General features: G+C 40.2%; 1 protein-coding gene across 2 annotated transcripts in view; it reads left to right on the forward strand.

Annotated features, from left to right (window-relative positions):
• Nucleotides 1–27,989, forward strand: part of RANBP3L (RAN binding protein 3 like) — a 48,852-nt gene that overhangs the window by 14,659 nt on the left and 6,204 nt on the right. For both annotated transcript variants that reach the window (XM_015562640.1, XM_006761753.2), the window contains 11 exons: nt 7,239–7,297; nt 8,362–8,401; nt 9,589–9,666; nt 12,489–12,560; nt 12,911–13,038; nt 17,002–17,105; nt 17,888–17,972; nt 20,863–20,965; nt 21,324–21,454; nt 23,282–23,402; nt 25,355–25,497. In XM_015562640.1, the coding sequence (XP_015418126.1) occupies nt 7,239–7,297; nt 8,362–8,401; nt 9,589–9,666; nt 12,489–12,560; nt 12,911–13,038; nt 17,002–17,105; nt 17,888–17,972; nt 20,863–20,965; nt 21,324–21,454; nt 23,282–23,402; nt 25,355–25,497 (1,064 nt within the window). The remainder of the gene's footprint in view (nt 1–7,238; nt 7,298–8,361; nt 8,402–9,588; nt 9,667–12,488; nt 12,561–12,910; nt 13,039–17,001; nt 17,106–17,887; nt 17,973–20,862; nt 20,966–21,323; nt 21,455–23,281; nt 23,403–25,354; nt 25,498–27,989) is intronic.

A 27,989-nucleotide genomic window follows, 5' to 3' on the forward strand; every position in this document is an offset into this window, starting at 1 on the left:
CTTGCCGGCAGCCAGGGAGCCCACAAGTGCTGCCACTGAACATAGTCCAGTAATCCCGGATTGCAAGTGACTGCCACAGGAGCACACAACAGTTGTGTTTATGGACAGACCTAGTAACACCTTCAGCTTATGGAGAAATGGATACGCTCTGTCCAAAGGAACACATTCTTCTGAGCTATTTTTGCCTGGGGCTGGAAAAAATTGACAAGGAAATCTTCAATTGCTAGACTCGTCATGTCATTGGCCTGCGGACATTCTCAAACAAACTTCTTTAGAGTCAGAATATGAAGAGAAAATGGCAAGAGGAAGTGAAGCACCTTGCAGTGTTTACAGATGGCAAAACCAAGGTTCAGGACAACTCCCGCAGCCTGGGTCACAGCTCTACCAGGCTGGTCCAGACCTGGAATCAAAACTAGAAATGTCTCCCTGGCCGGTGTGGCTCAGCGGTTGAGCATCTACCTATGAACCAGGAGGTCACGGTTCAATTCCCGGTCAGGGCACAGGCCCAGGTTGTGGGCTTGATCCCCAGTGTGGGGCGTGCAGGAGGCAGCCATGATTCTGGCTCATCATTGATGTTTCTCTCTCTCCATCCCTCTCCCCTCCTCTGGAATCAGAGAAAATACACTTTAAAAGAGTGCTTCCACTTATGAGGGAAAAGGAAAGAAAAGAGCGGTGCTGCCCTTTCCCTTGCTGCTGTTCCTCTGTACACAAAAAACCCTAGAAATGCCAAATTTCTTAGAATTAGCAGTTCGTTTCATTTCCAATGAAAACTTAAAGCAGTGCAAAAATTTAGAATTGGATTAAAAAGGTTGAGTGTTTTTCCCCTTTTACTTCGCGTGTTATGTTTTTTACAACACGCTTGTACACAAACTGCTTAGAGCTTACACAGGGATGGCCAGGCCTGGAAACAGCCCAGCAGGCGCCATTCATCTTGTGTCTCAAGTTGAACTGGGGCTTTGTGAGGCGGCCCGGAAACTTCCTGTGCGAACCGCCTGCTTCCCTCCAGGGTGCTAGTTATTTCACCTTCTGGTCGGTACAGAGTGTCCCATAAACTAGCACCAAGATGGTCCCTCACAGTTAATCCTGTCACTGTGTGGCCCTACCGCCTCTTTCTGAAAAGAAATCCTTCTTACATGTTGGTGGGTGATTTGTTGTTTATTTCCTTTCTCTTGCATTTTGACAGAGTTCCTCCGTATTGGTGAGAACCAAGCACAGAACGTTTCATGTTTGTGCTTCCTTCATGAATTGAAGGATTCCTTTTATATTTTCTGGGCTTCACTTTGCCTTTTCTTAAAACTGTCTTACAACATGTTCATCTAGTTTTGTTATTTGCTCTTTTTTCAAAAAATCAAGACTGTGATTCAGAAACTTCATGTCTCTTCACCTGCTGTGATGTGTCAGTATTTTCTACAGAAGATATCATTTACAGTTGGGACTTCAGATGCTTCAAGTTCTTGTTAAAGAATCTGAGTTTTTTATGTAGTTTAGGTTTCCAGGCTAAGTGTTTGCTTCGCAGGAATGACATTTTAACTAACATTTAATAATCACAAGCAGAGATATTTGCTAAACATTTTTGAAAAGAAAGTCAGATTTCAGACATATTATGAAAACAAACTTTTGCATTAGAGAGGAAATCATTTGTGGCTTCACAGACTATCTGAATGATTGATTTCAATATCAACTTCTATATTTCAACATCCTTCCTACAGGTATTTCTTCAGAGTAGCCCTTGACTTCACCTTTCATTGAGTCATAATAACCAGTTTCTCGTTAATAACATCTGGAGGTTTAGTCACTAACCCCAGGAGTCTCCACTGCCATCGTCCTAATCCTGGTCTCAGTGGACAGAAAGCTGGGGTTGCTTCTCAGATATGTATGCAAGTCACCTGGGGGACTGCAAATGCAGCTTCTGAATCAGCAGGTCTGGGCGGGGCCTAGGACTCTGTATTTCTAGCAAGCTCCCAGTCAGTGTTGCTGGTCTGTCTGGACTACACTTTGAGAGCAAGGATCTCTACAGCCATTTATGGGCTATAGCCTGAATCAGAAATATCCTGATATTTAAAACAGACGAAAAGAATAAGAGAATGGGAGCTCAGGGGAAGTGAGAAGAAAGCTAGGGCTAAGAATAAGGTGATGAGTGAAAGGAAAGAGAAAGACCTCTGAGGAGCAATGAGGCGTTTCTTCCAGCCAACGAGAGTCACAGGGTGTCGGCATATGACATAGGACTGGGGACAATGCAGGAGGCAGCCGATCAGTGAGCGAGGGTAGGGCACCTCGCTTTTTTTTTTTTTTTAAATATATTTTATTGAGTTTTTACAGAGAGGAAAGGAGAGAGAGAGAGAGCTAGAAACATCGATGAGAGAGAAACAGCGACCAGCTGCCTCCTACACACTCTCCACTGGGGATGTGCCCGCAACCAAGGTACATGCCCTTGACCGGAATCGAACCTGGGACCCTTCAGTCCGCAGGCCGACGCTCTATTCACTGAGCCAAACCGGTTTCAGCCAGGGCACCTCGCTTTTATCCAGTGTCTTCTATGCAACCTGTAGCCTGACAGAGTGCTATGTGTGTATGCATGTATGTATATGTACATGTGCATGTGGGTGTAGATGTCTGGATAGAGAAAGATATATATATGTCTATGTGGGAGACGGATGGATAGAGAGAGATAGATAGATGGATATTCTGCTTTATTCCAAAAAGGTTTGAAGAGGCAACTAGACTAGGAGCTCTCACATGCTCATATCTGAGCCACAGGGTCTGTTCTCAGTCCCCGCCTCCTCTTGTGGATCTGCTTTTGGTTCAGTAGATCCTTTCAAACCGCCTCCATTGAGATGATTCCTCAAGAAAACCCTCCAGTTACTTTCCTCGATGACATTGGTTTGTTTGTCAGAGACTGAGTGCCAATGAAATAGAGGAGGGACAAAACCTTACCACCCACCCCAAATTTGGGGGAAATTGTGGAACAGGGGGAAAAGGAAATTTATATTTACTATTCACACTTTAGAATCCTGAAGAACTAAGCTCTTACATATCTGCATAAGTTTCTAGCTGAATGCTTGTCTGGAGACTTGGAGAAGTACTTGCAATAAAGGTGAAGGGCAAGAACATGAGATGCCTCTCAAACATGCATTCCAACTCAGTGAATCCATCTTGTTCACACCTTTATTTCCATACCAGAGGCCCAGTATACGAACTCGTGCTTGGGTGGAGTCCCTCAGCCTGGCCAAAGATCGGAGCCAATGGGGCCGTCTTGCTCAGTCTGGGGTGAGGGACTGCAGGAGGTTGGCTGGCCATGGGAGGTTGGCTGTGGTAACACACTGACCACCAGGGGGCAGCTCCTGCACTGAGCATCTGCCTCCTGGTGGTCAGTGTGCATCATAGCAACCGGTCAATCAATAGTTCAGTTGTTTAGTCATTCTGTCGCTGAGGCTTTTATATAGATAGATATTTCCATCATTCTGGGATCTGCCAAGAAAGAAGATAGTGGATGCCTGCCTGCTGGTGGTGTAATTCAAGAAGAAGTCTATTTTGGGCAAGGGGCTTGAGATTTGTCCTTTAATGATGGGTGTCTGATGCTATAGTAGGAAGGGATTATTTTTAAAAAGTATATTAGTTCTACTTATTCATATGTTTTGAAGGATCAAATGGTTCTACAAGTTTTTTGGGGGGAAAAACCAGTAGACTCCTCCTTGCCCCTTCTTTGCTCTCTCTTTTCTTGGTGCCAACAATGTACATATTATACATGTAGAACATGATATTTTACAGGTGAGGTTGTATCAGATATCACAGTATGACAGGTGGGAGTTAAAATCAATAATTTGTAGGAGGGGCCTGGGTTTAATTAATGGTTTTGCCACTTACTAGTGGCATGATTTTGAACAAATCCCTTAGAGCAGGGGTCCTTAAACTTTTTAAACAGGGGGCCAGTTCACTGTCCCTCAGACCGTTGGAGGGCCGGACTATAGTTTAAAAAAAAAAAACTATGAACAAATTCCTATGCACACTGCACATATCTCATTTTGAAGTAAAAAAACCAAAACAGGAACAAATACAATATTTGTATTTGCATGTGGCCCGCGGGCTATAGTTTGAGGACCCCTGTCTTAGAGCCTTTGTTTCTCCACCTGTACTAGTAAGTAAGCATCTGTAAATATGATAGAAAGCATATTTAACCCACAAAGTGATGAATTAAATTAGACACGATGATGGATAAAAGCTCTTCGCCCACTGCTTGCTTCCATTGTGGAGCAGAATGACGGGGAACTGCGGTTGAGTTATATCAATAGTACACTGTGTCCTTTCTTGTATATAACAGGTACTTAAATATATGTGTGGGATACGTGAACATCTTTCTTCTCATAATGAAGTAGTTTAGAAAACAACCATGAATATTGGGATTCATTAAATGTTATATGAACCTTAAAACAGGCAAAACATCAAAATTAATCCTTAAGTTTTTAAGTTTCTCCTCCCCGTTCTTCCATCTTCATTCCTTTTAACAGAAGACTGTATTTTAAATTTTTAATTATTCCATTTGCCTCAAAACATCAGAGATGCAAGATGATCAAAGAAGCAAAGAGCAACCTAGCCAGGTCTCTTCTGGAATTTAGCCTCGCCTCTTAATTATTTCCTCTCTCTCAGTCCTTCCTCCTCTGGCCCCCTTTCCACACAGCAGGCAGAGTGATCTTAAAAAAACAAATGCATTTCCCAGTGAATCACTTCACAGAGTAAAATCTCTTACTGGCTTCCCATTTCTTCTTTGAATGAAAACAGAACTCCTGGCTCAGCCTACAAGGCTTCCCAAAGCTCCAACCTGGTCTTTGGCCTCCTCTTGTACCACTGTCCTCTCTCTCACCTTGCAAACTATCTCATACACAGTCATCCATCACTACGTATTTGTTAGGTAAGTGGCTTGAATAATAAATACATTATAAATAATAAAGGATAAAATTTTAAAAATATAATTTCAAGGACCTTGCTTTTATTTTCATACTAGAGGCCGGGTACATGGGTAGTGTCCCTAGGCCTGGTGGGCAATCAGCCCAAAGGGCTGATTGGGGCCTTCCTTCCCCCAGCTGCCAGATGCTGGCCAGGGCCTTCCTTCATTCTGCGCTGCCCCCTGGTGGTCAGTTCACATCATAGCGAGCAGTTGAACTCCAGGTTGGTCAAACTCCCGAGGGGACAATTTGCATATTAGCCTTTTATTATATAGGGTTTTCCTACTGGGTCAGGTGCGAAAGCTGGTATGAACCCAGTGGCTTGATCAATGCTTATTTTGTCTTTGTCTTGGAGCCCAGATAAATGCGTGGGAGAGACGGAGAAAGTTTAGATGGAAGTGGAGGGTAGGAGATTATCTGCTTTCTAACTAATGTGCTGGGCCATGTCAGGCTGAGCAGGCGGCTGCCTGAGGCTAATGTACCTTCAATCAGACAATGTGGGCCTGGGTCCTAACACAGTGGCTGGCACACAAAAGATGTGCAATAAATATTTGTTGAATTAACTAATAAAAGGGGCCTTCTTACTTTACCATATGCCTTCCAGGCTGCGAGTAACCCTGTGGGATTTCCTCCTTAATGCTGCCATTAAAGATCGCTTTTGCCCGTGTTTAGCTGAATGTTTTGATAGAAGGAAAGTGATGTAGTTTGTCTTGGCTGAGGCCAAGTCATGCTATTTTAAGAATGACTATCCAAGTCCAGTTGAGAAAAGACCCATTCATTGCTGGGATTCATAAGTATTCCCCTGCACATCCACAAAGACAGTTTCCTTTCAAAGCCACTAGGGAGCTCCTTTCTTACATCTAAAGTAACTGCTGGAAAGGAGCTTGTTGGAGAAAGAGCAAAGGCTTGAGCTATAGTCTAACGTGGATGGGATTGCCGGTGTGCTATTGCATGTTTTGTGCTGGGGCTCACTTGGCTCCCAGGGCGGCCCGGGCAGTAGCACTTGCATAAGAAGTGAGTAGTGTCCGTCATTGGGCTGAAAGAAGGCATCCAGCTTCACGTGGCCCAGGAGCTTAGCCAAGGGTCATCTGGCAGAGTTTGTGACACTCTCTCATGGAGAACATTGTGGGGAGCTGGAGAACCCTTTCTGGCATCTGAAAGGTGTGGTAGTTCCTTGAAACGCCCCGGCTAGAGGTGATTTATGCAGCCTAGGGGTGCCAGCTGACCTCGGCCTGTATGGCAGCACAGAGTGTGGGTAATGGCTTCTGGAAACCTATCGGGAGCAAAGTTCTGAGCTCATATTTGGGCTCCTCAAGAAGGTGTGTCACCAGTTAGCCATGTTGGTTATGAGTTTCCAAATGGGGGTTGGTGGCATGCCACATGTTTACTATTCTTTTTTGTTTGTTTTATTAAAATCTAATAATTAGATCTAAAAATCCATTTAATCTTCACATAAACTATGAGGTAAGTACTGTAATAATCTTTCTTTTTTCAGATGAGAAAACGGGTACAGACATATTCAGTTTCCTAAAGCCAATTAGTAGTGAAACTTGTATTTGAACACATGCCCTCCTAACTCCAGAGCCCAAGCTCTTAAGAACCATGTAACTTTCCCTGAGAATGCTGGAGTGCTGATATTTAAAGCAGTGACCACCCATTTGTACCCTAGAGTCAGTGAGTTTCTCCCTTTGTCCTAGCTAAGATAGGAAAGTATAAAAGATTGGTAAGGTTGGTACGGCTGATGACAAACTTTAGCTACTTTATAACACTAACACTGATTCTTAGTCTAAATATTGAAAGCATTTCTTAGTATATGACTACTCTAGTCAAGGACATATGGATTATTTCTAGATCATTTTTAAAGCTGGAATGCAGTACATCTATACCTTCAGATCTGATCCAAGGAGGAGTTCTATTATCAAATGAGGTTTTTCACCCCTTGAAACTTTTTATTCTAAAAGTATAGGTGTTAATCACTCTGTCTTGGTGGGATTCTGAAGGCGGGGAATTATATTTTGTTTTTCTTAAACCCTTAACACATGTTCTTTTAATGGGATGATCACTCTATTTGTGGAAATATATTTACTGTCACTTTCCCCCAAGTATTTATTTCTGTAATTAACTATTAAAATTATTTATAAATATTCCATTTATAGCATCCATGTAAAACAGTTTGGATTTTACCCAAAGGCAGAAAGAAAATACAAATAAATAAACAAAATCTTCAAATATTTTTAGTTGGGCATTAGAAATGTCAAAATATGGTTTTATTTCTTTTCTGTTCTTTTTGTTTTACAGAAAAATCTGTCATTGCTCAACCAATATTTGTTTTTGAAAAGAGAGAGCAATCTTTTAAGGTAAGATGAAGTGACTTTTTTGTTTGATTTTTACTTTGACAAAGAAAATTATATTAAAAGAAGCTAGCTACACTAAATGATATATCCCTGCTGAGTAAGTTTATTTTCTTATTCTTCACTTACAGAGTAGTGCCTCCAGAATATTTATATAGTAGGGATTTACCAACAGCAATTCAGCTGCAATGGGAAGTCAGTGACCTTGTCTTGAATCTCCACTAAATTATACATTTTTGGAGTGACTTGGGTGGGAGGGACTGAAAGAGATCCGAAGGGCTAAGGCTGCTCCAATCCAGCCTGACATGGAGTATTAAATAAGTTGTACACTGCGATATTTGATTTAAAAAGGGATCTGAAGGACCCATCTTTTTTATCAGCATCAGACTTGCTTCAAAAGACAAACAGTATTCTCACTTTATCTCAGTTAGTATTTCCTTGTTATTCATTCTTACGCAGGTAATGTACAGTGGTGCCTTGACTTACGAGTTTAATTCTTTCTGTGACAGAGCTTGTAACTCAAATTACTCGTATGTCAAATCTTAAAGTGAACGAGTGAGACACGTGATGCTGGGCTGATGTTGTGGCGTTCACTGTGACGTTCGCTGCGCCAACCAGCGGTGGGGTATCTGAAGCTGGCTCATAACCCGAATTTTAGCTCGCAAGTCAAAGCAAAAAATCGGCTGAGAGATGGCTCGTATCTTGCAAAACTCGTTAGTCGGGACACTCGTAAGTCAAGGCCCCACTGTACATCACTTCCCCCAAAGTTAACTACAGAAATCTTAACCCCCCAAGCCCTTGTTGAAAAACCAGATTCACGGGCCCCAGCCCAGGTTAGCCACTCAGAATCCTGAGTCGGAGTCTCAGAAGCTCCCAGGGGTTCTGCAGTCACTGCAAAGTGGACCCGCTCTGCCGGACTTGGCTCGCTCTTGAATGCATGCTCATGACTAACGGTGAGCAGCTGTGTCCTGGCCTCGCTCAAGAGACCTGGCCGTGGAGAATTCTCTTAGAAAGCGACAGGGGAGAAGTCTGGTGTGAAAACTCTCACTGGCAGCTTCCTTTCCTTCCAGAGGCCTGCGGAAGAAACCCTGCACGAAGCAGCGGAACCAGGTAACGATTTAAATCTTGTATTTCAAAATCAACCTTTAGACAAAGAACATACTAGTAAGCAGGCACAAGCATTTTGGCATGTGGCACAGACTACGTAAAACTTGATGGTTTTTCTTGTGTTTAAACATGAAAGTGTTATGTGCTCACACAGAATAGGGTATATAGATGTCATATTATAAAATGGCACACTGGAACTTTATATCATGTTATTAAGTGATGCTATCCCAATAAATTTAATTTAAAAAGATTTCAACAGGAAAATGTAGTTCAAACTGCATTAAAAACTCAAAATGAAAAAAAAATATCTTATTAAAACATGAGAAATAAATTCTTTAAAAGAAAGAAAGCCTGAGGAGGAAATCCAGATTAAAGGAGACAGAAGACCTGTGACAATCAAATGCTATCTATGATTCTGGGCTGAATCCTGCACTGGGTGGAAAATGTTACAAAGGACATTATTAGTCAATGGACAAAATTATGGTTGCTGTGTTAGTTCAGAATATTGTATGTTATGTTAAATTTCTTGCAGTTGATCATCATACTGGGATAATATGAGAGATTTTCTTATTCTAAGGTAATGAACATTGAAATATTTAGGTGCAAGGGACATAAAACACACAGTTTAATCTGAAGTGATTCAGCAAAATATGTATGTAAATCGAGAATGATAAATCAAATGAGGCAAAATGTTTACAGCTGCTGAATCTGATTGAAGGGCACATGAGAATCCTTTGTACTATTTTTACAACTTTTCTGTAAATTTGAAAATATTTTCAAATTAAAATAAAATTAAAAACAAAGAAACAAACAAGAAAGTAGACTGGCTGTTGTTTTGAGAGATGACGTGAGGGGCCCTGAAATCAGTGACGTTCGCAACTCTACAATCCCATGCTTCTCTACTGCCTTTGTTTCCACGTACCCAAACATTCTCCATACAATCTCAGAATTCATATGCAATTTCTTGCTGAAACCACTTGGTCTGATAGTTTTACAACTGATGATATGACTATCAGTTCATAATCACCTAGCTATTAACCCCAATATTTAAAATTGTGCTTCAGAAGTTAATGTGTTACCCAATGATAATTTGTATAGACAAAAGGAAATTCTATTTGTCCCCCATATCATCAGTTGAGGATAATTTGTTATTGCAAGCAATTTTACCCTTCACATTGAATTTCTTGCAGAATGTAATGGTTTTTCAAGAAAGCGCATACGGTCTTCATCTTTTTCTTTGCAAACTACAGCTTCTCAGTCCCAAGGAGGTAGGTATAGTGTAGATAGACTGTGAGTGTTTCTCTGTTACGTTTAGTCTGAGTATAAAATGTCTAAGAAACTTTACAAATGGATAATTTTTAAAAGTCTACCCACTGGATAGTGCTTATAATATATGGTTATATGAAAATAGCAGATTGTTTTCATATAACCATACGGTGAGTGCATTCAATTGGCCAACATTGAAAAAAGACTGAAAGGACGGAAGCCACAATGTTAGAAATGGTTATTTCAGGTAATGGGATTATGAGTTGCTGGGGTCCACCCCAGCAGGTCCAGGGGTCCCCAAAGGTGTGGACGGAGTCGGCGAAGAAGGTGCAGGAGCAAGTTAAGGTGGGGAGGGGCAAAAAAATCCTCTTCGCCCTTTCCAGTTGAATAGCTTGGATGTGCTGTCCCCTGCACCACTTTCGTCACATATTGCAGAAGGGTGGTACGTGTCTTGAGGATAATCTTAGAAATCAATCATGTCTCATCCTTTCTTGTGTCATTTTTTGTATTAGAGAGCAGCTCTTAGGTTGAATCCAGCAATAATGGCATAATGATTCTAACCTCATTTAGGATTTCTGAAAGAGACTATAATAGAAACCAACCTTTCTCGGAGAGGTGACCTTGGTAAAAACACATAGTGCCAAGAAGGTGAGCAAACATATTAAGAACAGTATGCCATATATGCCAGGTCCCTTGAAACAGCAAGGATGGACCGGCTCCCAGCAATGAGTGGTTAGGTTTTTTAGCTCCCTCTTTGTATTTTGTGATGTTTACAAAGTTTCTGCCTTAAGTATGTATTATTTTTTGTAGGGAAGACTGTCATTTTCTCGTAAGCAACCACCTACTTAAATAAAAGATGTCCACCTTTTAAAAAGACACTTTGTTCTAAGAACGTCATCATTTAGTGCTGTGTTCTGAATATCAGTGACTTCGTTTGCTTCTCTTCTACACTCAACGCACTCGGTGATTCCTTGTAGAGTTGATTGCATTGCTCTCTGCCTTGTAATACAGCTGTTTATGCTATGTCTGTCTCCACTGTAAGTTCCTTGAGATCATCCTCATGCCTGATAGAGTATCTTAAACACGGTGAGCCTCAAAGAGTTTCTAGAACCTTGAGCCTGTCACGCTGACCTTTGCAAATCCATTCTCCTTAATGATGATCTTTCTTTCTCAGCTGCTATAAAATACTGACATTTTAGTGGCAAACAAAGTAGAGGTCTTAACGAAGTATGAACGGAAGAAAACCTTAAGAACTTTATAAAGCCAGACAATATATATGTTTATTTTTGATAGAAAGTTTGAACTTGATTTTTTTTAGGATTTCATGTTTATGATAGCAATATACTGTATACGGCAGCCCTATAAAAGAACTTGCTTTATTTTACTTATTATTTTCCATGTATATGGTTTATAATACATATAGTTGTATATACAAAATATAAAACTATGCTTTAGATTCTTATTCTAAAGTTTATGCTTTAGATTTATGTTTTAAAGTTTAGAATATTAACCCTCTTGTACTTTTCATTAATTAAAATATTACTTCCTTTTTATTTGAAATTTATAATGCTTTGCTAAGCATTATAAAAACTTTTATTTTAATAAAAACTATTTTATTTTAATTAAAGATTTGAAATGGTTGGAACATTTTCTACTTTAAAATTATGATTTATATTCTTGGGTGTTTTTGTTTCTACTGAACAACCAACTGCCTTTTCCAAGTGAAGCTTGCCACTAGAAATAAAAAAACAAGCACACACTATTCACTTTCTTTTCACTGATCCTAGGAACCACTGCATATTCAAATTAATGCATTTATATTCTTAATAAGAATTCCAAGCATGACTAAGAGCAGTATGTCAGACACCTTCCAGATACAGAAGAGATGCTTCTAACTCAGCAGGCCCCTCTAAGCCTCACTGACACGTTACAGACAGTAAGAGGAATGGGGTCCTAATCTCAGAGGGATGGCTTTGAGTTATCAAGATAACCGCTAAATTCTTCTTATTTTAATCAGACCAAAAGAGTCAGCTACACAAAAAGGAAAGACTGAATAAAGAAACCTTCATATCAGTAAGCACCATTCCTTTGTATGTAGTACAGAATTATTGGTGGTATTGCAACGGAGAAAAATTGCATAATTTTATATGGTCAGTTCATTGTTGCTTTTCAAGAATGAAGATAATAAATACCACTTAATTGAATTTTGAATTACAGGAGCAATTCTACCCCCAATTTGAGCAGGTTATAATACTTTGAAAAAGCAATTCTTATTCTTTTCATATCTCCATTACTCAAATGCTCCAAGGCTCCTGTTTCTGCAACCAGGAGGTGATCACTTTGAAATGTCTAGTAATTCTGTACTTGTAGCCACCACCACAGTCTTAGCCCACAAGCACACTTCCTAGGAAAATAACGTATCACAATGATTTCACTTCTGTCTCCAGGTATTATTAGAGTAGGGAGAGGGACAGAATTTGCTAACAATTTTTTAACATTCTGTAAGAGTTCATTATCAATTTAGATTTCATAATCTGTAGAATTTGCCTCAGTATTCCATTTCATGATTCTTAAGATGGCCTATTCTGTTAGCGACCTAATTGTCACTTACATTTATGAGAGGAAACAACTATGTAGCACAACTCACCCTGCCACCACGCGTTTCTAGCAGTCAGCGCTCTCCCATGCACTGCCTCCTACCCTGTTAGTGCGGACACTGCCATCTACTGGTGAGTTCCATGCGAGGCTGTTAGAACCCAAATCGCACAGAAACAGACCCACTCTCCTAGACTTAATTTTTTCTAAATATTTTTTTTTCTTACAGTGAAGAAAAACAATGTTTTTATGACATCAACTCTTGTGCAAAGGAGTGTTGACATGAACAGTGCAGAACAAAGTATGTAGTTTCTCTATTACGAAAACCTCAGAAATTACATTTACCATCCACATTTTAATCTGCGTGTGTGTGTGTGTGTGTGTGTGTGTGTGTGTGTGTGTGTGTGTGTTGGGGGGATGGAGGTAAGGCTGAGTGACAAAGCGTGAGAGAGTGTATTTGATAAGCCCGGTCCCATGGCCAAAGTAAATACTTAGTGGGTAAAATCTTGGCCGGAAGTAAGTACTAAGCAATTCGCTGGCTATTTTGACTTTGATTAGTTAATCATAATCATTAAATTAGTCAAAAAATATAGAGGAAGAAGTATTTCATTCACTTAAGATATGTTGACTCTTTCATTCTGTTCCATTAAGGTCCTTTGAAACATTCTGAACATGTCCTAAGACCTGCTATTTTGCAGCCACCTCGAGCTCAAAGGTGTGAAAAAGTAAGACACCATGCATTGGAACACTGCAAGACTAAAGAAAAAACAAAAAATAAGGTAAGAAAACTCTGCCGTGGTAGGACTGACCGCAGTCCCTCATCCGTCCGTTAGTAGGTGGCTGTGGGCCCCACACCAGTCATGAGCATTAGGAGTCATTAGGGGTGGTCTAGGCTTTATGTTGTTGCAGAATCAGCTGCAGAGCTGGAGAACACCTGGCCTAGGTAGCAAAGAGCCCTCAGTGACCTCATTCCGCATGCCCTCTTACCTTGGAGAGCTGTTCCGAGGACCAAGTGTTGTGATCTCTCCGAAGCTGCAGAACTGAGTCCTACAGGACGGAAAACCTTGTGGTCTTGTTCCCGTGCCCTGATCTCATGTGAGAATAGGGAAAGCAATGAGGTGCCAGGGGCTGGGATCGGAAGTCAAACGTAGGACAGGGATTTCTGCTTCCCCAACTGCTTGACATCCTAGCGTGGCTTTGCTGGTTTAGGTCACACCAGGGACCCACTCAGACCCCTTTTCATGGGTAACAGGAGCAGGGAACTACCTGCACAGTGTAGCTGGGGGGGAGGGGAAGGGGGGCGTTGGGAAGCCTCTGGAGATGACAAGAATTCTCTCTTCCATTGTGATACGTTATTTTCCTAGGAAGTGGGCTTGTGGGCTAAGGCCTGTTGTGGGTGGCTGAATCAGGCTTCATGGGCCTTTTAAAGGACATACTCATTTTGCTCAGGCCATGCAGATATGGGTTTGGGACAGTCTCTTGCATTGTTCTAGCTGTTTCCTTCAGAAGCAGGCACTTGAGAGGAATGAGACACAAGATGGAATTTAAGAGTTAATTCCATCAGTCATTTATTTCCAGCCAAACTATTGAGGGTTGGTCCACCTCATTTTGTTTTGTTTTTCTTTACTGGACATAAGGATAGCAACACCTGGAGTGTTAAAAATTCCAGTGATTTCATCAATTCAATGAAAAGAAATCAAGTTGGTAGTAAACCTACCTCTGCTACTATCTACGTTTGCATTCTTGGAAAAAGCACCCAACCTTCCCTTTCTATTAGTGAAGTGAGGGAGTTGAACTTAGTCAACATTTGCCAACATTTTTATATTTCTAATTTTTTTTTTTGGTAAAATAATGAGTTCATGAGACCCATTGTGAATTTAAAAAAACCCTTTATTATTTATGCATGGTTTATGATGTGATTTTTAAGTAACATGTTTTAAATTTTAAATCAGTATATTATTAAAAGTTTTCATTTCTAATAATCATCACATATTATTTAAAAGCTTTTATTTATTTACAAAGTGATGCATGTTAATTTTTTAAAAGTTTATAAGAAGTCCTGACCGGTTTGGCTCAGTGGATAGAGCGTCGGCCTGTGGACTGAAGAGTCCCAGGTTCTATTCTGGTCAGGGGCATGTACCTTTGGTTGCGGGCACATCCCTAGTAGAGGGTGTGCAGGAGGCAGCTGATTGATGTTTCTCTCATCGATGTTTCTAACTCTCTATCCTTCTCCCTTCCTCTCTGGAAAAAATCAATAAAATATATTTTTAGAAAAGTTTCTAAGAAAAAATATGTTACTAATTTTAAAATTTTATTATATTTCATTTGATTTTGTAACAACATTCCCATAAATTATAGATTAAAATTTTTATTACATGTTATGATATCAAAAATACATCAATATTTCTTCTTTGGCATGTTTTTTAAAATCTTAATTGCCTATTTAAATAATAAAATATATATTTCTTGCATTTTCTTCCTAAATGATTAAGCATAAGGGAAATTTTCAGGCTATTGTTTGTAAACATTTCTACTTGAACAACTCATGAAGGTTATGAATCGAACTTACTCTTCATTAATGAAAAGCCTAATTGGATATGCCCATCATTTTCTATTTAATGATGATCTTTTAACATCTAAAGACTAACTAAATGCTATTAAGAATTCTGACAAAATATATGTAACTTATAGATCTAGTGAAAACTATTTCTAGGTGAATTTTCTAGAACCATTATTTTCATGTTCCTTATTAACTTGTATATCAAAATCAGAAAAATTTTTATACATCCTGTCATTAATCAGTGGTCACTTATTGTGTATAATTTAAACCAGGGGTGGGCAAACTTTTTGACTCGAGGGCCACAATGGGTTCTTAAACTGGACCGGAGGGCCGGAACAAAAGCATGGATGGAGTGTTTGTGTGAACTAATATAAATTCAAAGTCAACATCATTACATAAAAGGGTACGGTCTTTTTTTAATTTAGTTTTATTCATTTCAAATGGGCCGGATCTGGGCCGCGGGCCATAGTTTGCCCATGGCTGATTTAAACCATATATGCCTAATAAAAACTATTTTAAACAATGGTAAGAGTAAAATCTGTGATTTTGGCTGAGTGATGAATCCTCTGTGTGACTGAGTCGTGAACATATATTTTGATTGTTGCTAACCAATGATGCATATTCTCTTGATATATATTTCTCAGTTCTCAAATTATATTATAATAGGGAACTACTCAAAATTATTTCTATTGGTTGATATAAGATTAAAGTAGAAACAGATCCCATCTGTCTTTATTTTATTCATTTATTTGTTTAATGGAAATATATATTTTTTATTTTTTTATTTTTATTTATTTCAAAGAGGAAGGGAGAGGGAGAGAGAGATAGAAACATCAATGATGTGAGAGAATTGTTGATTGGCTGCCTCCTGCACGCCTCACACTGGGGATTTTTTTTTTTTTTAAGATTGGGCTTCATTCTTTTTTTAAAAAATATATTTTATTGATTTTTTTTACAGAGAGGAAGGGAGAAGGATAGAGAGTTAGAAACAGGTCAGCTGCCTCTTGTACACCCCCTACTGGGGATGTGACCTCAACCAAGATACATTCCCTTGGCCAGAATCGAACCTGGGACCCTTCAGTCCGCAGGCTGATGCTCTATCCACTGAGCCAAACCGGTTAGGGCTAATGCACGAAATTCAAGCAATAATAAAAAAAAAAAAGAGTAGGCCTTCCTTCCCCCGGCTGCCAGCACCAGCTTCCCACTGGCACCCAGGACCTGGGCTTCCCTCTCAGCCTGGCTTTGTCCGGAAGGTCATCTGGAAGGACATCTGGTCTAATTAGCATATTATGCTTTTATTATTATAGATTGATTTCCGAGAGGAAGGGAGAGATAGAAACATCACTGATGAGAGAGAATCATTGATCAGCTATGAACTACACGCCTCACACTGGGGATTGAGCCTGCAATTCGGGCATGTGCCCCGACCAGAACTTGAACCATGACCTCCTGGTTCATAAGTCAAAGCTCAACTATTGAGCCATGCTGGCCAGGCCCACCTGCCTTTAAAGACATGAACTCCCTACTACATCTCTGATAGGGGAAGGAAGGTGTCCACAAAACATTGGAGATACTAGATCTGATCTTTCTAGGGTTCCTTCCAGTTCTAAAAGTGCCCACTCCTTCATTTATACATTAACACTTATGTACATATGCACATTTCTATTGATTAAGTTACCAGTCCAATGTTCCTAGGTGAAGAGATGGAGTTTCCTCCCACACTGATTGGATGGTGGTGATGGTGAAGCTCTTAGTTGCTTCCAGGGAGTAAATAAACCTGAAAGATAGATTTACTAACCTAGAAATGAGAATTAACTCCACTTAGCTGAAAAAGGAACAAAAGGAGTGGGATTTCTGAAATATTAGGACCAAGTGTATAGTCTCTGGTGTCAGACAGACCCAGGCTCAATCATCAGCCCCACTCCTGGTTGTCCAGGCCTAGCCAAGTTATTTGAACGCGTTAGGTTAGTTCACACACCTGGGAAATGTGGATAATAAATAATAGGTGTACAAAGTGTATGGAGTTGTGAACAGAAAATGAGATAGTGTACATATAATGCTCAGGGAAATACTTGAATACAGCAAATTTTCAATACATTTAACTATAACTATTATTTCCTTGTCTGATGCCACCATAGGAAGCAGTTTAAATGAACTTTTTGATGGATTTATTTTCGTTCAGATTTCCGAGAAGAACTCCTCTTTGCTAAGTGAAAATTTGCCAAGTGCTGGAATTTCAATCCAGCTGTCTACCAACCAGATTCTTTTGGGTGCTGCATCAGTAGGGTGAGTGCTGTTCCTTCATTGTTGCTTTCTTGTATCGTTATAACCATTTACGGAAAATAATTTTCTGACATCATAGAGATAAATTGTCAATATTTCTGTTTGAAAGAAGATTTTATGGAGAACACAGTTTAAAATGATTTTCAAAATGTCTCTAATATTGTAATATCATTAATATTGGAATATTACTAGGCCATAAAAAAGAATGAAATCTTACCATTTGTGAAGCCTGGATGAACCTAAAGGGTATTATGCTAAATGAAATGAGGCAGTCAGAAAAAGACAAATACCATATGATTTCACCTATGTGTGGAATCTAAAGAACAATATAAATGAATAAACAAAACAGAAACAGATTCATAGGTACAGAGAACAGATCAATGGCTGCCAGAGGGGAGGGGAGTTGGGGGATGGGTGAAAACGGTGAAGGGATTGAGAAGCACAGATTGGTAGTTACAAATCAGTCATGGGCATGTAAAGTACAGCATAGGGAATACAGTCAATAATATTGTAATAACTATGTATGGTGCCAGGTGGGTACTGGAGCTATCAGGAGGAATACTTTGTAAAGTATATTATTGTCTAATTACTATGCTGTACACCTGAAACTAGTACAAAATAATATTAAATGTAAACTATAACTGAAAAAAAATTTAGTTAAAAATGTAAAAAATAAGTCAATCGTTGATGGAAGGAGGAAAAAGCAATAGTTATAGTAAAAAGAAGCTTTAAACACCCCCCCACACACATAAATAAAATAGCAAATGCTTCTTTCTATTTTTTAGATGTCAACCAAATGAAGATAAGTATTCTTTTAAAAGCTGCAGTTCTGACTTTGTTTTTGGAGAAAACATGGTAGAAAGAGTTTTGGTAAGATTTTGGCAAATGTTTCTCTTATTATGTAGAGAGCTGTCACTTCAAATTCCTGAAGACAAATTAATTAAAACAGTGTTACATTGGAGCACACTCTTTAACTCCTGGGTTCAAAGGCTCGTTTTCTTTCTTTAACTGGGAAGAGTCCCCTGGGAAGCTAGTTTTGGTTGTTAGAATAATAGACAAGAACCCACAGAAGAAGAGAATAGTATAATTATAACAGTATTACTGATGAGAAATATTAAATAGTTCTTGACTTGCGTTAACCCAAAGGTATCCAAGGAAATCCCAGAATCACCTGCAATAGTTAAATAAGCTCAACTGGTAATGGCATCTTAATACCGTTTTTCAATAGCATTTTTTGGTAATAAGATGTATTTAAAATTGTTTGCCAGTTTTTTCTCATTAACCACAACCTTTCCCTTCAAGGTCTTACTTTGAAAAGTGTTACTCTAACTTACTTGCGTCTAGCTTTAAGGGGAAAATACTTGCCAAGTGGAGACCCAGAACTATCATTACTGCCCTCTTTATTCACTATTGAGAATCCTGCATGAGGCAGTTGCTGCTCTGCCCTCCTTAGGGGATGTCTTTAAGACAGCATCATCTAGGAGGGAGGGGGGTGGGGTGTGGGGGAATTATACAGCAACGTGAACGCTATGGAGCAGGTGTTCCTGTGCTGTAATCTAGTCCATCACATCTTCATGCTCTTCCCAGCTTTGACCCGGACCAGAATCTTGGCTAAGGTAGGCCTCGGTGGCTAGCTTGCCTTGTGGGCTGCTCGTTACAGGGAGGACCCAAGGAGGCTGTCGAGATTTAAAACCCCATGAAAGGGCTCAGATTAATAGAAGGACCAACTCATGAGGCCAGTTTATTCCAAGATTTTTAGGGCTTCCACCAATAAGTCACTTTCGATCTCGTTTATTCCATACCTGCCTCAGGCTAAACCCCAATCCCAAGAGCAGTTGGCATAGCTTTCTAGTTTAGAGGCGTTCTTTGGTCCCTCCCAAAACGAAGGTCAACACCTGCGATCCCAGAGCTGGTGACGCACACCTTTGCATCGGAACCAGAATGGACCAACTTCCAGAATGAAATTCCAGGCAATATATTTAGGGATATTTACTCCATAACATTTAGCCCTAAATTGGACACCAGATTAGCTTCTGTGAGATGTCACCGACAAAAATAAGGTATTTTATTAGCATTCAACTCAATGTAACAAAGGTATTGTGTTCTTATGATACATAAAGCATTGGTGTCGGTCTTCAGTTTGCCTGCCTACTAGCTATCTGGTGAGCCTTCACAGTATTTTTGTGCCTGGGCATCTCCCTAAACCAACCATTTCAGAATCTTTTGGTTGAGGCCAGGTGTCAGGCGATTCTAATATACAGCCAGGCTTGAAAACTGCATGAGACAGAGAGATACCTGTACAAAGGACCTAATCAGGATTGTGATGTACTTGGAAGAGGCATTTGAGTGCTTTCCTATTGGGCACTTCCCATTTGGTTTACAAAAGAATCTGCGCTTCCTCTCTCTTTAAATTGATAGCATCCTACAGATAGGAACAATAGAGCAAACTTGTATTTGTCTTCAGTTAATCCTGTAATCCTGTGGCCTAGTGACTTGGGGGCCCGGATATCCTTTGGACTGGTTAGCTGACCATGTGCTCCTAGAGTTAGCCATTAAGCTTTCTGTGCCTTAAGTTTTTTGTTTGTTTGTTTGTTTTTGTCCCTTCGAAATAAATATACTCGTGTCTATTGATTTTAACAGACTATTCTTGATGTCCAGTTAAATATTGTGAGCAAACCTTGAATAGTTTATAAGGGAAGTGTCATTTCAGTTTTCCCTGTTCTGCAGGGGGCTATACAGGATCATAAATGGTAGGGAACTACTCAGTCCTTTTCACACAGGCCTTGATTATAACACATGTACAAAGACCCATTGTTGGCAAAAGCTGATGGGAGGAAAATTAAGATTCTTTCTATGGCCCTGGCTGGCTTTGCTCAGTGGATAGAGTGTCAGCCTGCCGACTGAAGGGTCCCAGGTTCGATTCTGGCCGAGGGCACATGCCTGGGGTGTTGGCTTGATCCCCAGTGGGGGGGTGTGCAGGAGGCAGCCAATCAATGATTCTCTCTCATCATTGATGTTTCTATCTCTCTTTCCTTCTCCCTTCCTCTCTGAAATCAATAAAGAAATACATTTTTTAAAAAAAGATTGTTTCTATGAAGATGATCTCCGAGACAGCTCAGTGGGTTCTCTGGATAATTTTTATTATTATTATTATTAGTAGTAGTAGTAGTAGTATTTAATCCTCACCACAGGATATGTTCATTGATTTTAGAGAGGAAGGAGTAGAGCAGGGAGGGGAGGCACATCAATGTGAGAAACATTGATCATTTGCCTCCCATACGTGCCCCTACAGGAGATTGTACCTGCAGCCTAAGTATGTGCCCTGACTAGGAGTTGAACGACTGAGCCACCCAGACAGGGCCATTATTATGATGATGTTTTAATGCTGTGGATAGAACAGTGAGTTGCTGGGCATACTGAAATACCTTGAAACAGATAATAGTTGCACCTCCTCGTAGGTATCAGGTTAGTCTGGCGGTCCCATGGAACAGCTGTCACCTCCTTTGGGGCCTCTACAACTTCTCACATCATCCCTGGAACCAGATCCCACCCAAGTAGGCTGGTGCTCACTGGGCTCTGCTTCCTGGGGACCAGGACCAAGGTCCTGCAAGGAGAGGGAGCAACTTCCTGTTCAGCACAGAGGGAGCCCAACCAAAACACAGCAGTTGGTTTTGTTTAAAACAGGAGAACAAAGATATCTTTTGGCTTACTGCGAATATAAGAGGGTAAAATTAAGTAACGCATCTTTCCCCCCACCTAGGGTATGCAAAAACTCACCCAGCCTCAACTTGAAAATGACTCCTATGCCAAGGAAAAGCCATTCAAATACACTCTAAAATTTCCTATCAACTCTCCAAGCTCAAGTAAGAATTGTTTCACTTGTAAAACATTTGGTTTGACTAGTTTATTTCCTGTTTTCCCATGTCATTTGTTTAACATCTACAAAATACAAAAGCAATAGTCCAGTATTTTCAAATTTGTTAGTAAAGAATAAAGCATATACATATAGTTACATGACATAGACCCTTTTTAAAATTTTTGACTAAATACATGGCAAGTCATTAAAGAGATTTACTTAACCTGAAGAACGTGGGTTTTTTGGAAACACTCATTGTTATAAAAAAATGGAAGAGATGTACTAGTATTTAATAGGAGCAACAGAGGATGTTCACACTAGAAAAATATGGGGCCTTTTATGTGTTTCCCCCTATTTTCTCTTAGGAACAGACGCTATTAAAAATATATCCCTGATTGAATCAGCTGCTGCTCTCTCTTCCAAATCACCACCAAAATGCTTGCTGAAGAAAATTGATGTAATAACAGGGGAGGAAGCGGAATATAATGTGTTAAAGGTCTGTATATCATATATTGCTCTTTCTGGTAGCCCTTGCAGATATAAAGTTATCATCAACAGGGACATGTGTTATTTTTTTAAAGGCAGAAGTATTCTTTTCAAGAAAACTGAGTTGCTTAAATAAAAATGTTGGACACTTCCAAACATTAAAGCAGTATTTTGTTGAATTCTTACATTTGTGCTTATAACTTGCAGGAAAAATGGGTTGTTGGGTTTACAGCCATTCACATTAGTCCCTTAGGAAGCAGACAGCTCAGGACACTTTCTTTTCTTTTTAAAAAATATATTTTATTGATTTTTTTACAGAGAGGAAGGGAGAGGGAGAAGGATAGAGAGTTAGAAACATCAATGAGAGAGAAACCTCGATTCAGCTGCCTCTTGCGCGCCCCCCACTGGGGAAGTGCCCGCAACCCAGGTACATGCCCTTGACCGGAAACGAACCTGGGACCCTTCAGTCCGCAGGCCAAAGATCTATCCGCTGAGCCAAACCAGCTAGGGCAGGACACTTTCTTAATATAACTTTGACCTCTGTACACTGCTCAACCTGCTTGTACAATCAGTGCCATTATCATAGGATTTAAAATTTTAACTTACACGGAAGGTTTTAAAGTGCTGATAAGATGAATTGATTTTAGTTCTAGAGAGTAAAAGAATTTTGTTTCCCTTTTGAAAGTTTGTAAGTTCTGAATGTCATAGAAATCAAAACTTTCACAAATGCGTCTACAGTATCACTATCGGTTTGAATGTGGAGTGGTCTAGGTATCAGCCCAGGCATATGAAGTGTAATTACTACAACTTGATCATTTCTCGACAAGGCACGGGTTTCCCTTTGTCTGTCTACATCTCTCTTCCTCCTTTCCTCTTCTCCTCCCCCACAATCTGCTAACATGTTTACTATATAAGTGTGTTCCAAGCGTAACTTCAGATCAGATTAACCCTAGACTATGGAAGTAATTGTGACAGGTGAGACCCTGGCCTGATGCTGTATTTTCATAAGTCATCCAGGTGACTCACAAACACAGTGACATTTGAGAGCCACTGGTATTTTAAATGCCAGTAGGGTACTCTGCTGTCACATCTTAGCTCTCATGCTCTATTCTTTAAAATATTTAAAGCATACAAATATTTCCATCATTGCTTTACCTTCAAATAAATTACACAGCTCAAATAGCATTAAGTTTAATTTAAAAGTTGGTGTTTATATAGATATACTGGGTGGGGTGAAAGTAGGTTTACAGTTGTTCATATGGAAAATAATAAAATAATTAATAAGTAATAATATAAGAATAAACTCTATTTCATGTATGTACTCACAACAGTAAACCTACTTTTACCACACTATGTATTGTTAAATGAAAAAGCAAGATACAGAAAGGAGTATGCTATTCTACCATTTACAGGAAAAAAAGGGGGAACATATATATGTATTGTCATATATACATATACATATATATATACTTATATATGGGAGAATTAATATTAGCAATAGTGATTACTGATACAGGAGGTAGAAAGTACAAATGGGAAACTAGGTTTGGGGAGGGACTTCTCACTTTGTACATCATGCTTTTTAAAAAATATTTACTGTTGAAATTATTACATAAGTCCTCCCTTTTCTCCCATCTTCTTGATTTTTAATGTTTGAACTATTCAAAACTTGTATATTCATAAAGTTAAATAATATTTAAGTTTAAATAATGTTTTAAAACTGATGTGTAAGTCATTAACAAAGGTTATTCTGGTAAAAGATCAAATAAATAAAAGTATAGGGAGGGATTTGAAGAAACTTTCTATATGTTTGACATTTTAAAATATTGCCCTTCAGATCAACTGCAAGCTTTTTGTGTTCAACAAAACCACCCCGTCCTGGACTGAAAGGGGCCGGGGAGCGCTGAGGCTGAATGACACAGCTAGCAGTGACTGTGGGGCCTTCCAGTCAAGACTAAGTAAGGGATCTGCTGGTAACGCAGGACGCTATGTCTCAGGGGGAAATTTCTAATATAGGTGCAAACCATTGTCTGGAGATGTGTCATAATGTCAAGAAATCAGACTGTTGAAAACAATGTTGTTTCCAATGTGCCACAGGAGCTTCCTGGTTAGAGTAGGCCCTTATGTCAGAGGACACTGGTCCCAGTTCTGGCTCCCCCACTGACTCCCTGGTGACCTTAGACAAGTCAGTTACCATTTTGAAATGGGGATAATGGCCCTGGCCAGGAAGCTCAGTTGGTAAGACTGGTCTCCCGATACATCAAGGTTGCAGGCTTGATCCTTGGTTAGGACACAGAGAAGAAGCAACCAATGCATGAATAAATACTAGTAAGTGGAATAACAAATTGATATTTCTTGTTCTCGCTCTCTCTCTCAAAATCAATAAATGAAAATGGAATAATAGTCCGTCACTTAATGATTGTGAGAATTCAGTGAGATAATAATGCATGTAAAGTACCCATGAAGGAGCCCACCACATACCTAAATAGCAACCCATTATTATTTAAAGAAATATGACACAAATTATTTAAAAAGTGAAAATAGTTTTCCTAAAAAAGAATATCTGCCCTATAATTTACCATGCCATTCATAGCCTGGTGTGTGGGTTGGGATGAAGGGTCAGTTTCCAAGGAAATAAAGGTGTGTGGTTATTGAATCCTGCAGGCAGAGTGCTGGTTGGAACCTGGAGTCAGTCACACTGAAAGACATCAGAAAGGCACAGTGGCCCTCATTCAGAGGCCCAGACTTAAAGTGAGCCCACGCCGAGACCTGGGTGGGCGATAGGTTTGGTTGGCTGGTTAATACTAGCCAGTGAGAGAGCTGTGGAGGAGAAGACCACAAATAGAAGTCAGATCTAAGTGTATGCATGTTTGTTGAGTTTCAGATATCAAGCTCAACAAATGGGTACGGAATAGAATTCAGACTAAGAGAATAGAAACAGTGTCTTCAGTTCTGTAATTGGCAAACAGGTTTCTAAGTATTATTCCCAAGGCAGGTACTGGTTGTTTTTCTACTTTGGTTTAATTTTACTCCTTCCACCACCTGCCAAAGAGACACAAAACAACCCTTTAAAAAAAATTATACGGGACATACTAGTTCATTACAGAAGACAGAAAATATGGGTCAACAGGAAGAAATCACTGAAAGGTCCATCTTCCTGTGATAGCTTCTGTTTACAATACACATTCTTCTAGACGTTGTCCTCCATCTACATATACTGAAAAGGGTGTGTGTCGTGGTGTTTATACTGCTTCGCAATTGGATTTCTTCTTGTTTACATAGTATATACCAAGATCACTTTTCTACATCAATAATTTCTTTTCTTCAGAGAGGAAGAATATATTTCAGAGAGGAAGGAGAGGAAAAGAGAGATAGAAACATTAATGATGAGAGAGAATCATTGATTGGCTGCCTCCTGCATGCTCTACTGGGGAGGGAGCCTGCAACCCGGGCATGTGAATCTAACTGTGACCTCCTAGTTCAATAGGTCGACGCCAGCTGGGCCTCTTCAGTCTTCTTAATGGGTTCATAATACCTTGACTAGCTGTACCATCATTTATTTAACTCATTCTATTTTTTAATTCCATTTCAGTTTTCTCTATCTTAAACAGTTTTTGGGTAAATTCTTAAGAACAGTAGCTCCCCAAAGGAGTTCTAAAATTTTAATCATTTTTAATATTATAGTAAAAATATATAATTCCAGCATTTTAACCAAAAAATAAATTAAAAAAATTCTTTAACATAATAAAGTCCAATTTGAAAACCAAGTTATAATCTAGTCAAATTTAATAGTGAAAATACAATCTGAAAAATCAGTACAAGATTTACTTTGCTTTCAAATGGGGCATTCCCCTGGAAGGGTAAGAAATCAACTCTTCTGTAGTCTGATGTATTCACCTTCCCGTTTTAGTTATGCGCAATCAAGGCAGCCTGAGGCTGATTCTCAATAGCAAACTCTGGACTCAAATGGAGATTCAAAGAGCGAACCACCAAAATTTACGAATAACAGCTACTGATTTAGAAGACTATAGCATCAAAGTGTTTTTAATTCAGGTAAGTAATAAATTTCACTGATAGAGGATTACCCACCCTGCTATATTTATAGATCTCTGCATTTACTCATTTGTGTTGGTGTTTGTTTGTTTTTTTCATTTTACTGTGATAACCTGTTCCATTGGCAAAAAAAGTCAGCCATTCACTTTGGTTGTTTACAGTCTAATATAAGACCTACATTTTACATGAAATTTAGAAATTAACACCTAAATCTAGAGTAATCAGCTGGTACCTGTCCCAAGACATTTTTATTGATATAAGCCATCGAACCTCTACATTTTTCTTTACTATTGAAATTACCTCAACAATCTTACTAAGTTACCAAAGGGACTATTGTCAAGAAGCTAGCAAAATCCACAGCCTGATGCTCATACTGAATGCTCAGATGGAGAAGGCTTTGAGATCACGGGAAAGGAATAAGTGAGAAATGGAAAAACACAGGGCTAGCGAGTTAGCCAGTCCAGTAGCAAATTCCAGTTCTGGACACGAGTCAGTCTCCAAGGTAACAGGATGGGAGCACAGCTTCAGCTGTTTTCCTGCAAAAGGAATGCTTGACCTTAAATAGACGATATCCAGGCACAAGAGAGAGAGCGGGCAGGAATCAGGTCAGAACCAAGGCTGGGTCTCCCCTGTGGGCTGAGACCCAGGAGAAAACTGAGGACGCAGGTGACTCGGGCAGAAGCAGCCGTACTAGTGGCGTGGCCTTCACGGACCAATGGAAAAGAAGTTGGCAAGTGGCCACTGATGAAAAACCAAAGGTTTTATTAAGTGAGTACAATGTTAAATGTAAGTGATGAGGGTATTAAAATGCTAGAGTAAGGTGATGCCCACCCCTGCTCACCATGGAGGGAGAGGATACTCTGCCAGGCCAGGTCGCTGGCTTTGAATGGCCAAGCAGCCTGCCGGAGACTGACAGCTAGGATTGGATTCTGCTGCTCAACACTGGACTCGTGCTGTCTTTTTAAATTGTAGGATTTTTTTAGAGCTAAGCAAACAAAATGCAAATAAAAATCACTCCAAATTCCACTCCCAGAAATGGTCACTGTTCATACTTTGGTCTTACCCTGTATTTTAATATATAAACATATGTGCACACATATATAATACATATGTTCCATACTGTACATATTGTATGACCTTCAGGCAAGTTATCTAGCCTCCTGATTTTACTCACCTGATAAATGAAGAGAATAATATACTTCATAAAATGGTTGAGAAGATTAGATAGCTAATAATTGATTGTAAAATATATACATGTAACCTTCTTTTCACTTACCAATGAAAATGAGTGTTTTTGTGACATTAAATAGTTTATTCTTCAAAAATTATTTTAACAGGTGAAAAGAATTCTATTGTATTGTGAATCATAGTTTATTCCATTAATTCCACTTTGTTAAATATTTAGGTAAAAAAAATACTTAGATAATTTACTGTTTCATTATTATAAACTAGAGGCCTGGTGCACAAAAATTTGTGCACTTTGGGGGTGTCCCTCAGCCCAGCCTGTGCCCTCTCGCAGTCTGGGACCCCTTGGAGGATATTCACCTGCTGGCTTAGGCCCACTCCCCAGGGGACGGGCCTAAGTTGGCAGTCAGACATCCCTCTGGCAGCCCGGGAGTCCTCGGGGGATGTCCACTTGCCAGCGGGGAGCAGACCGAAGCGGCAGTCAGACATCCTTAGTGCTGCTGAGGAGGTAGGAGAGGCTCCCACCACCATCGCTGGCAGCCATCAGCCTGGCTTGTGGCTGAGCAGAGCTCCCGCTGTGGGAGCGCACTGACCACCAGGGGGAAGCTCCTGCATTGAGCATCTGTCCCCTGGTGGTCAGTGTGTGTAATAGTGACTAGTCATTCCCAGTCGTTCTGCTATTAGGGTCAATTTGCATATTACCCTTTTATTATATAGGATAGAGGCCTGGTGCATGGGTGGGGTCTGGCTGGTTTGCCCTTAAGGGTGTCGTGCCTGGCCAGCCTGGGTGAGGTGCTAAGGGCTGTTTTCAGGCTGGCTACACCCCCTTCAAGGTGGGAGTCCTGCTGGGGTGCCTGGCCAGCTGGGTGAGGGGCTGAGGGCCATTTTCAGGGCCACACCCCCTTCAGGGTGGGGGTCCCCGATGGGGTGCCTGGCAAGCCTGGGTGAGGGGCTGAGGGCTGTTTGCAGGCTGGTCAAGCCTCCCAGTGGGTACCCTCACCCAATGGGGGTTTGGCCAGTCTGGGTGAGGGGCTGAGGGCCATTTTCAGGCTGCCCACAGCCCCTTCAGGGTGGGGGAGTCCCACTTGGGTGCCTGGACAGCCTGGTGAGGGGGCTGATGGCCGTTTTCAGGCTGGCCACGCCCTCTGGCGACCGAAGCTCCTAGCCCAGGGGTGGGCAAACTTTTTGACTCGAGGGCCACAATGGGTCCTTAAACTGGACCGGAGGGCCGGAACAAAAGCATGGATGGAGTGTTTGTGTGAACTAATATAAATTCAAAGTAAACATCATTACATAAAAGGGTACGG

This window comes from Myotis davidii, unplaced genomic scaffold (genome assembly GCF_000327345.1).
Source record: "Myotis davidii unplaced genomic scaffold, ASM32734v1 scaffold496, whole genome shotgun sequence".
Classification (NCBI taxonomy): Eukaryota; Metazoa; Chordata; class Mammalia; order Chiroptera; family Vespertilionidae; genus Myotis; species Myotis davidii.